At 37.7% G+C, this 15873-nt stretch overlaps 1 protein-coding gene across 1 annotated transcript in view; it reads left to right on the top strand.

Annotated features, from left to right (window-relative positions):
• Positions 1-13343, top strand: part of LOC136251344 (ephrin type-A receptor 4a-like) — a 29401-nt gene extending 16058 nt beyond the window's left edge. Inside the window, exons 5-7 of the mRNA XM_066043782.1 lie at positions 7954-8067; positions 8121-8206; positions 13007-13343. Coding sequence (XP_065899854.1) covers positions 7954-8067; positions 8121-8206; positions 13007-13196 — 390 coding nt within the window. The 3' untranslated portion in view covers positions 13197-13343. The remainder of the gene's footprint in view (positions 1-7953; positions 8068-8120; positions 8207-13006) is intronic.
• Positions 13344-15873: the final 2530 nt, after the last annotated feature.

Raw genomic sequence — 15873 nt, 5'->3', positions numbered from 1 at the left:
TGAACGTGTTGCAACTCTGAACTGTGGCCAACACAGTGTTGCACCTCTGAACTGTGACTGACAATCCATTGAACTGTGACCAATACAATGTAGCACCTCTCAACTGTGACTGGCACAGCACTGTACATCTGAACTGTGACAAACACAGCACTACACCTCCTAACTGTGACCATGCAACACAAGCTACACGTTTGACTGTGACCAACACGGCACTGTAACTCTGATTTACAACCAAAATGTCATAGCCTACTTTTAAAGTAAATTTAATTTTATTATTATTATTATTATTTTCTAGGACCGCGTCACATACAAACAAGTACATACACCAACGTTGCAACCTACCCATTGGGAGAGTATAAACAGTGCCATAGGAAACACTCAGAGCAGTGTGCGTGTACCTGTGGAAATGATACATATGCATACGTACACAGGCAAGGGAGTTTAACTGGCATCAGAAAACCACAATACTAAAACACAACCTACACAAAAAACCAAGTTAAGTTAGCTATATTGAAAGTAACTATATATTGTAGGTGTGACGTGTCTCTGAAGATGACTCAGCAGTGAAGTGAGGCTATGCAGAATAAGGGATATGGTGAAGGCACAATTAGCAATTGATCCCAATCAAGCCAATATGGCACAACAGACTCTGTTGTAACTAGAGGCCACTGGTGATGTACCTGTATATCAGCGGTGTGGCATTGACACAGTGATCACAGTCTATAATATTATGCATACAGCCATGCACAACATACAGGAGATAGTTACACATTGTTGTATATGCAGCACTGCATCGGCTTCTTGTTTAGCTATTACAGACTCACAGTAGACCAGTAGTTAAGCCGAGTGGAAAATAATTCTAGCCGCCAGCAAGCCAGATGAAGGATGAAGATGTAGACCTATAATACAACTACTGGTACAAGTATTACATTACTCATTACCTTGCTGTTCCAGCTGGTTGTTTATGAGCGCATCAGCTGGTATCCCAACTGGTCATCAGCTGGTCATTCACTGCATGACGCCTGGAGCGCATATCCTGCACACAAAATACACAGTTACAAACATTTAAACATACTTGTAATGTTGTTGCTTACCAGTAAAGTGGCGCCTGGCCTCTCCGCGGACGTTTACTAATCTTCTCATTCGAGCAATCTGTAATTAAACAAGGGCATGGTGCTGGGCGTTATATAGAATTACACATACGGTAAAGTCATCAGCACGAACAGGCGTACTTATTATATGGTTGTGCCTTCATTCACAGGCGAATCTATCCCCGCTTAGTTCATGTCTCTAGGCCTCGTAGTTTTCTCAAACATTATTTATTCATTCATTATTAATGACGTAATTTTAACCGCATTTCGTATTATTCTTACTACTTGGTTGTATAATTAACTTTAAGTTTATTTTGACAACATAGCTAGAGATTTTATCTACTCAATGTCGCATTGGAACTGGATAGCTAGGACTGGTGTGTTGGGCAAACCATGGAATAGGTTTGCACCTGAACTTCCAGGTAAAATTAGCCCATCACCACAGGGTAATTCAAGCCACTCTGAAATAAAATCTACTGGCTCAGTACCATTGGAAAACAATAAGGGCCAGAACAGGGAAGACAGCCACTGGGGGACAATGAGGGTGCCTTTAGCTCCTGATGCTTGAGCATGTCTAATTACCCTAGAGACCAAATTGACAGGTGGAAACAACCAGTTGTTGTCTGTACTCCAGTTGCAAGTAAATGCATCCACCGCTTCAGAACCTGGGGCCCAAAATCTTGTGTTAAATTTCTCCAGTTGAGTATTTTTTGGGCTAGCAAACCTATCGATACTGTGTGGGCCCCAAATCTCATCTAGCTAGGCAAACATGGATGGGTTAAGCATGTAATCATCATAGTCTACAATACGGCTGAAATAATCAGCCAATTCATTCTGCTCTCTGAGAATCGATTCAGGCTCCAGTCTGATTTTATTATTGACACACACAGAAAATATGTCCAAAGCTTCAGCTTGCAAAGCATGTTTGGGACTGCCATGTTGGACAATTCGAACTACATTCTGGTTGTCTGTAAATCACTGGACTCGCTCATTTGTAAGTTTCTTTCAGAATGACTTTAAAACTAGATTTACTGCTCGTAGCTCTCGCCATGAGGAACTTTGGGCTGCTTCTTCAGCAAACCACTACCCATTGGCAACTAGACTACCATGTTCCACTGTATATCCTCCAAAGCCTGTAGAACTAGCATCTGAATATACCAACTGGAGTGCTGATGGTTTGGACCATATATTAATCTGAGAAATTCTTTCAACCCAAAAATCTATCTCTTTCAGGGCCTCCTTAGTCAGGCTAAGCATTTGGTACCATGAGATTCTATTATTGAGCACAGCATATAAGCTGTGGGTCATTAGTCTGGAAACCGAGCCCAGGGATAGTGACATAGAAATTATTGTGCCTGCAACACTGGCTATTTGCCTTGCACCGACCAATTTGGCATTTTTAATCTCTTGCAGTTTACACTTTAGTTTACTTATTTTGCTATCTGGAACTGAGAACTCACCCTTAGACAGGTCAATAACAAATCCAAGCAATTCAATAGTGTGGGAGGGGGTCCCATTGGCTTTTTTTCTACATTGATAACAAAGCTAGCATTCTCCAAATTGCTTTTAACTAAGACACTTTCACTCGTAGCTCTATCTTTACCATGTACAGCCACAATGCCATCATCAAGGTAAATAATGGCCTTCAGTCCTCTACCTCTCATTAACCTAGTAAGTGGCCTCAGTAACTTAGTAAATAAGTAGCAAGCAATGGAAAGCCCAAAAGGCAGTACTGTAAACATGTAGAAGCTTCCCCTCCACTGAAAGCCTAGGAATTTGTATCACTCAGGGTGGATGTCCACATGGTGGTAACCGGATTTGAGGTCAAATTTAAACAAATATTCATTCTTGTCAAACATAAGGGCAGCTACCAGCAAATCTTCATATTTAAAGGTCAGCACATGGAGAAATTGGTTAAGATACCTCAAGTTCAATACCAGACGCAGCTTTCCTGTGGCATTGGATACAACAGAGAGAGGGTTACAAACATGCGGCTGCTTATCCACCCTGATTACACAACAGTTCTTCCTTAAACTACCTACTGCTTCATCCACAAAGCTCTGGTGGGACTCCACCGAGTGATGATTTACGCTGGGTGTGAGGAGGAGGAAAAAACTTTAAGGGCAAGTGATAGCCACTTTCAATACATTCAAGTATATGGTATGGCGCATGAAGTACATTCCTCCAAAAAGGTAAACTTTCTAATTGTGCTGTTTCTACATTGTCAGGCATGCACTTATAATTACCAGCCTTTGCATGCTCATGAGGTTGAATTTCCTTTGACACAGTCTGCTCAATAGCTTCTACCTCATTAACACATGCACTACATGAAATCAGCACTTTCACAACACAATGACAATTCAGCTGACCATGCGTCAGGCTGACATACCTCAGCACTGCTTACCACAGGCTGGGCAAAAGGATACGGTTTTCTTGGTACAGAGCAAAACTTTGCTATATGGCTGTATCCACCACACTGGAAACATGGCCCCAACACCTTTGGCTTATATGGCCTCTGAGGCATCACAGCTGGTGGGGGAGGCTCCCATTGGTCTTGCCTGTCGCCATAGTAGCCACCACTTGGCCCTGAGAAATCGTACCAGGAAGGATCCCGGTACTGGAGGCATCATTTCTTGTTATTATTCCCGTCTCCACCTCTGGATTGCTGGTTGGCTCCTCTTTCTTTGTCTTTCTTAGCATCCTTCTCAGCATGAGATTTGGCCCGATCAATCTCCTTTTTGTCTTCAGGGCCAGACGCTAACAGATCCTCCTGATAATGGGCCACAGTGCCCCAGCCAAAATCAGATCGATCAGCGATCTTTATATGCTTCTGCCTAGTAGTAAATTGCTTCAAACCTTCTTCTAAGCTAGACTCCACTTTCTTCAGCGATTCCCTTTCCTCCGGTACAGACGACTTCACTTTTGCCAATTCCGTATGGGCAGAGCTGATTGCTTCTTCTACGCTGCAATTGAATTTGTATTGATGCTCGTGCCCTTTTTTGTGGAACTGGTAGCTGATGTTCCCAATCTTTCTGGCTACATCCTGTGACATCTTCTCTTGGGCGGCGTTCACCTCACACTTTACTTCTGCTAACGTGGACTCAAGCTTCTCGTCTACTTCCCGTCTTGACTGGCGGACTTCTTGCATAAGAAGCTCGAGTTTCTCTTCCACTGACGTTTCATTGGAACTAACTCGATGCAAACTGTAAGCCAACCTGTATCACACACGTGGCATAGATTGAATTAAATCACACTATTACACCCTTATATACCCAGCATCACGTGAGGACGTGACGCAACCACATACCGTATTCACGTGGGAGCTTATTTTCTGTCTAATTCACTGCATTCAACTGCCAGAAAATATATCAGTACATACACTGTTTAGTCTACTATTTGTCCAGAATTATTTGCAGAACACGGAGAAGAAGAGTATTACAGTATTATCAAGTACTGCAGTGTGCCTTTCGTGTTATTATTATTTATCATGTACAAAATTGCTTGAGGGCGGGTTACTAAGTGAACATGTGTAGGTGACTAAGTGAGCATGTCAGGTGACTAAGTGATTTAGTAAACCTGTAAATGAGCCATACCATAGTCTAAACATAGTTAATATTACAACGTGTGCTGGATAGAGCTGTTGTCTATATAAACCTTGCGCACACCATTTCACGTGATCAAATTTGGCAGTAAAATTAAAACGGCAAAATTTTAAGGAAGGAAGATGAAGTCTCCCCACCATCCCGCCCATGTTTGGGGTACTTGAGCATGAGTGGGGGAGTAAGAGTAATTATACCCCAGTGATAGAGATGTAATTGGTTTAAGTTACAAATCTCAAAACACATAATACAGATGTATGAACATCCCTTTTACAGAGTTGTATGTGTGCATGGTCTAAAGATGTACACAATGTGGGTTTTTTCTGTATGCATGTAATAGGAAAGTAAGCATTGTACATGTAATACAAATATGAATGTGGTAATTGTGTGCATGGATGCGCTCATTTTTAAGGCATATGTGTATAATCATTGTGATGCAGGTATGCACCCAGATGTGTAAAATATTGAAGAAGATATATGTAACCATTATACATAAGTATGTAAGCATGATAAAAATGGTGAAGGTTGTGTATACATATGGTGATGCCTCAAAATTACAACTAATATTAGGAATTGCAGGCTACCTACATCAAGCAGGTTGATTAAAGCTGTGAATGGTATGAGGTTGGCTGGCATGTGGTTAAAAATTTGATGAAAGTTTCAGGATCTCACTAGACTCAACAGCTATAAGTTTCCCCACATGCATAAGCAGTAACCTCTACTACTCTCCAAGCTAAAATAATCATTTACTATTATCCTGTATGGCCCATGTTATTGTATGTACCATATGGTTCTTCCCCCTCTCCTCCATTCTTGTAACTAAAGATAAAGTGGGTAATAATGGCCATAAATGCCACCTATACAGTCTTTTCCATGAAACATACTAGCAAAATAGCTTTTTATAAATCTTCACAAGTATGTTTACTGGTATGTAGTACCTCGATGTAGATAATTTTCAGTGTAGACAATATTCAATAAACAATGGCAACAAAAACAGTTATATGTCCCCCTTTTTATTGTATCTATTTATCCCACTCCTACATGATAGTAGGCACCAAAGTGAATAATATAAGTGTTGTTGATGTGTATCCCTACTTGGTATAGTAGGTATTTGTGCAGTGCTCAGGGTACATCATCCCCATCCTTTCCTACATGGTAGTAGGAAGACTTGAAGGTACAGATAACTGCAAGTGTTGTTGCGTGGAGCCGCTACTTGGTATAGTAGGGTGTTTTGGGTATAGTAGGGTGTTTTGGGTATAGTAGGATGTTTTGGGTACATTGTCTTCTGTCCTCTCCTATGTGGCAGTAGGAAGGCTCTATGGATACAAAAAACTTGGTGCAGAATTCCTTAATGGTAACAGGAGTTGTTCTGCGGTTGGTATATTGTCCATTCCTTGATAGCAGGAATGAGACAGTACAATCGAGGTTCAATTAGGCAGCTGCATGCCCTCTAAGTTGGCCTATTTTGGTATAAATGAAACATAAATCCCCAAAATAGCCTGTTGTGTACCTAAGCATTTTGTTCCTTTCCTTCTGGGTAGGCAGTTTACCCCTTTCACCTGATTCAATAGGTGGAACCTCCTGTACACCTACCAAACCACCACCCAATCACTTACTGGGTGCTAGTGTTCTCCCCTGTATCCAGGCACATGTGGTGATGAAAGGCAAAAGCTAGGAGTAATATTAATTAAAGTTTACTCCCTTGGGACTCCTCCGATCCTCTCTCTATAGTATGTACGCATTGAGCTGAATCCTCAAAAACATTTAATAACTCATGTACACACGATCTTGAAATTTGACTCATTTGTAGTACTGCTTGACACGCTGAAAGTAGTTCAAAATCTTTTGTTCAAATGTCTGACATAATATCTGGCCAATCAAATGGCCAATCAAATGTCTGGCCAATCAAAATTTTCGTTTCCTATGCGGAAGCCATCAGTGTTGGGAGTAACGCGTTACATAAGTAACGTGTTACGTAATATTATTACTTTTGTGGTAACTAAGTAATATAACGAAATACGCTATAAAAACAGGTAATATAACTCAAGTTGCTTTACTTACAAATGTAACACATTACCTAAGTAATATAGTTACTGTAACGAGTCTAATATTACATGATATTATTACTACAAGTAACGAAGTTACTAATCTCGTTAGTTATCGTATGAGTAACGCCTAGCCACAACGAAGTAACGAAGCCTACTGAATGAAGCTTATTCACCAGCTTCTTACTTATAACCAAGATTTGCACATTGTCCAACAACGCAATCATGTCACGTGACACAGTGGTAGTTTCACACGTGACAGCTTAAGGCTGTGGACACAAAGTAATATAATATGTAATATTATTATAGTTACTTTATTTTATGGGTAATATGTAACTGTAACTAAATAGTTCAGTTGCAAGTAATATGTAATATGTAACTATTTACTTTTACAAAGTAACTTGCCCAACACTGGAAGCCATATAAGTACAATGTCCATTACAGCCTTTTCCCAAAACTGTACGTGTCTGTTGTTGACACCTTTGCTGTTACCACTAATCATCTGGTGGCTGAAATGTTAACTCTTTATTGTAGTAGCTTGTTTATAAAGTATTAATAAATGAACCGGCTCGTTAATTGTGTTACACAGTATGCAAAGTCAAAATATAACATAAATACAAATGCTCTAATAAAGCAGTTACCATATAAAGCAAATATTTGACAATTGACAAATCAGACAATAAAGCATTTTGATGGGTAAATTTTTGACAAAAATAATACTGTACAAGAGAATACAGTAAGTGCAAAAAATGAGAGAAAATTTTGAAAATTGCAATACAAATAAATAATTGTCAAATTGGTCAAAGCAAATCAGTTGTGGTTGAAATGCTGAAAAGTTTTCTAGTGTATTATTGAGTGACAATAGCACCATGATATTTCTCAACTTAGTAGTTATATATCTCTCAAGTTTTTGTCCACTACGCACAATCATATTGCATCTAAAGCAGTGCAGCTATCTGTTATGATGTAGTTATATACATTAAATCAAGAGTTCATACGAACTATATAGTTAATATGAAAAGAGATCTTATCAAATTATTTTATTGGATTGAAATAGACTTATATTTTACTGTTGTAAAGTTATAAAATCTATAAAAATTCCCCTGCACCAGCTACTTTGGCAGCAGAGTAACTCTATACCCTACCAAACTAGATAGGACATTGCTTTTCAAAGTTCTATACAATCAAACTTCAATCATTTATCAATTGCTTTCATAGGCAATACTCTACAAGAAGTACTCAACACAAAGTGATGTGTGGAGTTTTGGATGTGTCATGTATGAGATATGGAGTTTGGGTCATAAGCCCTTTGAAGATTGTGATGGAAGAGAGGTTATGTAATGGAACATTATTGTAATTTATTAAAATTTTGTTGACTTATCTAGTACATAAACAAGATCACTACTGGATACAGACTCCCACCGCCTCCTGGCTGTCCCAGAGCTATATATGAACTGATGATACAGTGTTGGTAAGGGACGACTGGTCTTGCAATAATATAAGGGAAATTCACTGTTATACAGATGGTGAAAAGAAGTATATAAGTATTTGGTATTAGAAAACTGGTATTATAACTGTGTTTTAACTTACAAGTAAGGCTGAAACAAATAGTACGAATATTCATTATTTGTATTCGTTAGGAAATATTCACTACAATTATATTGGTTAACTACTCCTTAATCAGACATTCATTAATCAGACAATTACACATTTAATCTTGAAAAGTTTCTGAAAACTGAAAGCTGTTATACTGTGAATAAATGCATGTAAAGGACTTTTCATGATTTAACATTCAAAGTTGTAGTGGTAATCAAAGTGATTTTGTCCCTTTCGAGCACCTAGTTATACAGAAAATTCTTAAAGAATAATTCGTTAATTCATTCATTAATTTGAGGAATATTCGGATTCTTAAAATGTGATATTCATCTCACCCCTAATTAAAAGACACCATACAGTGTATTTGTGTGCCTACTAAGGAGTATTTGAAGAGTGAAAATGTGTGCTGGAATTTAATATATGACACATAAGACACTATATGTACGTAATTCCAGCTGTGTAACAGTAAGTAATTCCACCTCTGTGCATGCAAAAAGTGTGAGTTTAGGAATTGATTGAAGCTCACATGGTAATGTTATTTGTGTCTTATTCAACAATATTAGAAAATGAGGTATACAGCTTTTGTTGAATCACAGGCTTCACAGACAGCTATACTTTCCAAGTCATATCACACATTTGACTTGAAACAGTTTCCAAACGTATGATGATACTATGAATGAGGTTATATGTAATTATTTCCTTGATCACAATGTATGATGATGATATTTCTCCACTATCTAATTATGAAAAATGTCATACAACTGGAATAGGAACAAGGGGAACTGTGTAGACCAATAAGTTAGCAAGCTCCAAAGCTCCTTAATTAATCAAGTAGAAGGAAAATTAGGAATTTTAAGTTGGACATACGTACTAGTGGACATTTAATCACTAATTCAGTCATGGTTATATATAGACTGAAGTATAGAGATTAAATGTCCACTAGTATAACTGCAGGTTACCGATAAACAACAGCTGATATTAGATTTTACGAGTATGAGTATTGGTTACAAAGAGGAAATAATTTGCCGAATAACCGAAACCCATAATTTTTTAAGGGAAGACTGCTCAGTATAAAAATACTGTTTTTCAGCAGTGCCCTGACAAACGTACAGATAATTACATACATAAAATTGACTTATATAAAGATTTAAAACCCATCAGTTTCCTTGCTACATACAGTGTGGGATTTAGCGAGTTCCATATTTGTGTTCCACAAAAATAGAAACTGTTCTTAGTTCTAACTCTTGGCACAAATAAATGATGAGCATTGCGAGAAATGCGAGAAGAGATGTCAACGGCATAATGAAAAGTGTCATGTAGGTATGATGGTGAGATCTTATGTAAAAGTCTGTATGGCTGTATGATATTGTTGCCACTCTGTCAAAGTAATGCTCATAGAGCTATATACTGACACTGGATGTTAAACTGGAAAATTTCAAGTGCAGTCTCTCAAGTCGCTTGAAGTGTGTGGTAGATGAAGGTGTCCACACTACATCACAATAGTCTAATATTGGCAGCACAAATACACGATATAGTCTAGCAAGAAGGTCATTAGGTATGGAATGCAAACGATAAAGCCAATGTATCCTGGATTTCTCTGTAGTATACTTGTAGTATGTTCATGCCATGTTTAATAAATTCTCATCAATATACACTTAAATGAGGACACACGAGATAGTGACCTGCCATCAATAGAAACACTAAAGTCGTGTGATTTTGAAGCTTTAGCCGTGACATTACTTGATACTAAGGCAATCAATCATTAATGATGGAAATGAACAGGTGAAAGGTGAAAGTAAAGAAAGTGGTGAATGCAGCAGTAAGTGGTACAACATTTATTTGCTGTAACTGTATTATAACTGTTTAGGCTTGTTTGTATGCGAATGTATGGCTGCAGACTATAGCAGGCTGTGTATATTTATCAACCGCCCATGCAATTAGTCGATCACTCTTTACAAAGGGTCTGGAATCCCAATAAATCACTGTTTGATAAGCTGGCTTGGCTCTTTTCCCATGAAAGGGGTTAGTGGCACAACATTAGTAAACATTGTAAAAATTGGATGCCCACGCAATTAATTACATTGATTACATGATCATTACAAAATGCAATTTACGCACAGTGATTTTCTGCTCCTCCTCCCCTGTTCTGAAGAAATGAAGAATATCAGCATATCGGTTACAGGAATAGGCTAATAATCGGTATCGGTAAATGTGAAAAAATGCATATCGGCACTACACTATACTAGGCAGGTATAGGCAACCTTCCTTGTTTCACCACTTTTAGCTGTTCCTTAGTTTCACTACATTATTCTTTGATCCCTAATCCAAGTTAAAAATCCTAATTTTTCTTCTACTTGTTTTTATAACATAATGAACCAATGTATACTGCAATTAAAGAAAAAATGGTGCCAGGAATGTAATAAAAGTAAGAACACATGCCCCAAGAATCAATAATGTAATGGAAATGGAAGTGACCAGTATACTTTGTTTTCAGCTATGCTCTGCCAATTACATAGCATTGCAAATGAAAAACAGCACGAGAAGCATCTCTGCAATCAATCCAGTCACTCCGAAAATATGGGAAATAACTGTAATAGCCAACAGTTCCATTGTATGTTTCGGCAGGTTTCATCCATCTGACAATCTATTTTCAAGAAAATAAACTTATCACTATCACATATTCACTCAGTGTGCTAGTATTACACCAGACAGTCACACTGGTACAAGACTCCTACCTATTGTGTGTACAGCAGGTTACATGTGAGAGATCCAAATCTCTGTGGAATTTTGCAAATAAAAAGTCTGCATGCAAAAATTTCTGCTGGAAGACTGAAAATTTTAGTAAAGAGTTTTACCTAAACAATACAAATTCAAGTTTTCCACAAAAAAATCTTTCATGCGATTCACTGATTTAGCAACCGCAAAAGGTTTTGCTAGTCAATGTTTGACTGCATCACAAAATTTTGGTCCTATCTCTTTGTACAGTACTACATATTTGTCAGCATATTTTTAGGCTACTATATTTATGGTGGCTTTTGAAGCAGTTTAGCAATTTAAAACATGTAGTTGGCATTTGGAAAAATGTCACAGGCTGATATCATGCAGTGTATCATGCATTTGCTTACATTTCAGGGGCAGATTCAGGTTTGTAAAAAGGGGTTCCACTCTGGAACATGGCAATTGTACCCCTATAATTATAGTAGTAATATTTCACAGCAAATAATCACCCTCCACTGTAAAATGTTTCATGGTTAAATCATACCAGTAGACCTTTATAAATGTAAATGAAAAATTTCTGAAATAACTTTAATTTAAAACGGCAATTATTTTTAGAAGCATGTATTTCGTATGAAGATGCCGGGGTGGTGGTTTGCAGCAAACAGAGGTAAAATGAGTGGAAAGGTTTTGCCATGCACTATACAGTAAGTGTTTGCAATAAGTATTTCTTTCAATGATACACTGTAAATGAACAGGCCCGTAGCCAGGGGGGGTTCGGAAGAACCTCCCTCTTGGGAAAAAGGTCCACAATTTTAGCAAAAAGGTCCACAATTTTAGTATACAAGTCCAAATTTTCAGTAGCAAAAGTCCATTAGCTCCAGTTTAATAAATACCACTAATAAGAAGCTAAATTAAGTGCTCCGAGTAGCTGGCTCATCCAGTGCTTGTAATGCAATGCAAGATCGAGATACTCTAATAGAGCAGTCAACCACCCTAATAGAACAATCACTCTAATAAAACAATCACTCTAATAGAACAGTCACAATTACGTTTTCTTTTATAATCTGTATATAATTACTTAATTTATTTACAAAACCATGTTTGTTGTCTAAACTAGAACTTTCATAATATAAAAATTTTGGTGGGCAAGCCCCTCCCATGCAGAGCCCATAAATAGCATCCATGCTTCAATGCACGATCCAACAGAGCGCTCAATCTTTCCCATTCTTATTCACTGTGACATTCCAATATATTATAGACACAGATGGTATAATCACAGTTGGTATAATTATGGTAGCAGTAGAGATATTTCCCAGATGTCATCCAAATAGCTGGTGTTGAGCTTACCTAAAATTGTTATTTTTATTGACTGAAATGCCACTAAATTCAACCTTCTAGTGTCTATTTTCAAGAAATTTCCTGGGGGGGCATGCCCCCAGACCCCCTAGTTTCAGCATGCTTTGCATGCTGGGTGTGCTTCACACACCATAATGTAATCCATATAAAAAGGGCCTCAAAAAAGATCCACTTTTCTTCTAAAAGGACGTACCCAGATAAAAGTCTGGCTACGGCCCTGATGAATTTGGCTTGAAAACTTGCTAATGGCTCATGAAGTAATATTAAGGTTCTCCCTGGCAAAGGGGGGCTTCTGGAACCCTTTGAACCCCCTGAATCTATCCCTGCATTTTATAGAATATTCATTGCTGTCCAAGATGCTAAGTTATAGCTAGCTATATAGTTTAGTAGATTTAATCTATATGGTCCAATTTGTTACTCATCTCATCGAAGCTATAGCAGCCACAGAGATATGTACTTTACTGAGCTTATAAACATGATTAGTTTTTTGAATATGTCTGGAAATCAACAAGGGTAGGAAAAAAGTGGTAACTTGACAAATTTCACAGTTTCATAATTTCTTTTGTAAAACAGTAGATTGTACACTTGTTGTTTACTGCAGGAATCCATTACCAAATAGACGTATCGATCCATGTGAAATATTAAGGACACTACAAAAGTCAGACAGGACATTGCTACCCCATGCTATGACACCCAGTGATTCAGAAGAACTATTCACAACATTGGGAGAATCCCTTGATACAAGCCACCACATCTTCATTGACCTCCAGAACACATATTTTCACAATTAGAAAACTTTACAACTTTGAATTGTACATATCACTAGTGGTAGTTGTACAAATATCAGAATTCAAATGTATGAATACATGTATTTAAAATCTGTATGTAAAATAATGGTATAGGTGTATGCTTCCCTTGATCTACAGTATTGATAAATGTGTCAGGCAAATCCCTTGTACCCTTCTTTTCAAAATTGCTGAACTATAGATGGAAGCATGTGTGGTCATTCTGAACTACAAACAACACATTTAGCTAGAGTGGACCAAAATATACTCTTATACTCTTAATCATGTAAAGTTTCAAGTTCACCCATGACACTCTACTTGCAATTTGAGCTTTGGTGAATGCATAAGAAGTTCTCTCCATATTGTACAGTGTTATTATATGTATATGGTACTATGATAGCTTTACCAGTGTTCAGCAATTTTCCAGCAAGCCTTGGCTTCAACTATGTACATACCTCTCAGCCATAGCTTTAGCCAATGCCTCACCCTTTGAATCGTTTATATATATGTAGAGTGGAGAGTTGCATTCGTGAACTAATGGGGACAGCAGTGCCCATGCATGTAGATATCAGTAGCGGCATTTGGCTTCAATGTACCTCTATGTTCCTCTCAAATATTCCAACCTCATGACAATGCTAAGTGCTGTTGTAAAAGTTTATTGTCCCTCAGTTACAGTACTTACACATTGCTGTTTACTGCAGCTTATTCACAGCTACCTATTAATAGAGAACCAGCTACTATACAGTAAACAACAGTTAATGATAAGGAGAAAGTCCATGAGATCAAGCATGGGAGACGTTTTCTTTTGGTGTTCAGGAGGCAAAGCCGGGTATACCATCACCATTGCAATGTGCACAAGTGTGTCTTGCAAGTGGAAGAAACTCTATTTTAAGGGGATGTGTGGCTTCATTGTCATACAGGTTTTTTGTTATCATATGCATCAGGGTTCCTGTTTCTCCTCTGGTTATCAATTTTAGAGTCACTTTCCTTATATAATAGTTGAAATAGCCAGTCCAGTATTTATATAAGCCAGTAGCCAGTATTTATATATATATATATATTCTAGAATTTCTCCTTTGAGGAAAGTCTACGCTATCTATCCCTTTCTAAATTCACAACCATGTAACTAAAACAGTCAAAATGATTGACTGATTAATTAAGCATTGTTTTTTGTGATTAGATAAAGCCAGATCCTATGGTAATTAGAGCTTACTTCACATGAGTACTGCAATGATGACATAATGATCTATATAGGACAACCATGTGTACCTCATGCACAAAATTTTATCAGTGTTGCACTGTACAAGTTAAATCTGTAATGTCATTATTGGCCATAATCGTACAATCATGCACTCCAAAAGGTCTGGGTAAATGTCCTCCAAAGACTGAATACTTTTGTAGTGGCTAAAACAACTGTCTTTAAGAGAAGGTGGGACTTTGCTACACATGGCTGTTACTATGACGTTTGTATATGTGGTTAGAAGTACAGTAGTAGTGCTCTATAGTCTCTCATGATTGCAAATTAAATGAATCCTTTAATGAATTAAGATAGGGCATGAATGTGCAGTAGAGTGTCATGCAGTGGACAGGGCTGAAGGAAGTTCTCATCATTGTGTGATCATGACCTGGGGGCATGCTCTTCCAGGAAATTTCAGAAGCCAAATATTGGACTGAAAAACTGTGAGGATTGTTGATAATGAGAAAATCATGACAATACAGCAGGTGTCCCTGCCATCTCATTATATTGTTAAAACGCCCAACGAAATTCTGAGAGGCTTTATCTCAACAACAACTCATAAAGATCTAGCAATCACGGTCACATCAACTTTATCCTGGTCTGCATATTATGATCAAGTGAAGCTTACAACAGTTTCAATCTTATCCATCAAACATTTAAAAGCTCCCCTGCAGCTTCCAATTCATGCCAAGAAAATGTACAATAACAACCATTATTAATCATTTACATGTATGGACAAAGAAGTGGAAAGATCTGCTATGGTAGTTGGAAGCAATGAACAATGAAGCTACCTTGAAGGAAATAGCACATATAAAGAGCAAGGTGAATCACTATCAGTTGCTATCTAAACAACACAACAATACAATGGTAAGCTGGAAAAGTGTTTGTAATTTAAAGATATATTCGCTTTTAGGGACCATCAACTAAGGTCCACATGGTTTTTAGAAGCTTAAGGCTTGTCACATGTTGCCAAGTGTTGAAGATATGCTACACTCCTCAGATGAAAGACATTATAGTGGATAAGAAACCCATTCACAGTGAAAAATTGTTGGTTATAAAGAACATGTACATCATTGGATAAAGGCTGGATCTGATGATTGGAAACAAAGTAGCTAGGGCTCTTCCCAGTGGCACCAAGATTACTGTCCTGACTTTTGCAACACCCTTGATGAAATATAGTGCAGTTAATTTTTAAATGTGCATTAAAGCATCAGTTGGTTACATATGTTATTAGAAATTGATTTAAGTACATTTTGAAAATTGCACATAAGACTTTCTTTTGGTGGAATTACAATATTAGTATTTTGCACCATTGGCAAGATTTATTTTCGAATTGTGTGGGGATTACATCAAACCAGATGATATATGTACACTAGCTATTGAGTGGACATTGACTGTTGATAATTTTTGATGCTTTACACCACTGTCTTTGGCTGGATGCTACTG

The sequence above is a fragment of the Dysidea avara genome, chromosome 3 (genome assembly GCF_963678975.1).
Source record: "Dysidea avara chromosome 3, odDysAvar1.4, whole genome shotgun sequence".
Taxonomy (NCBI): Eukaryota; Metazoa; Porifera; class Demospongiae; order Dictyoceratida; family Dysideidae; genus Dysidea; species Dysidea avara.
This window is presented reverse-complemented; position numbering and strand designations above follow the sequence as displayed.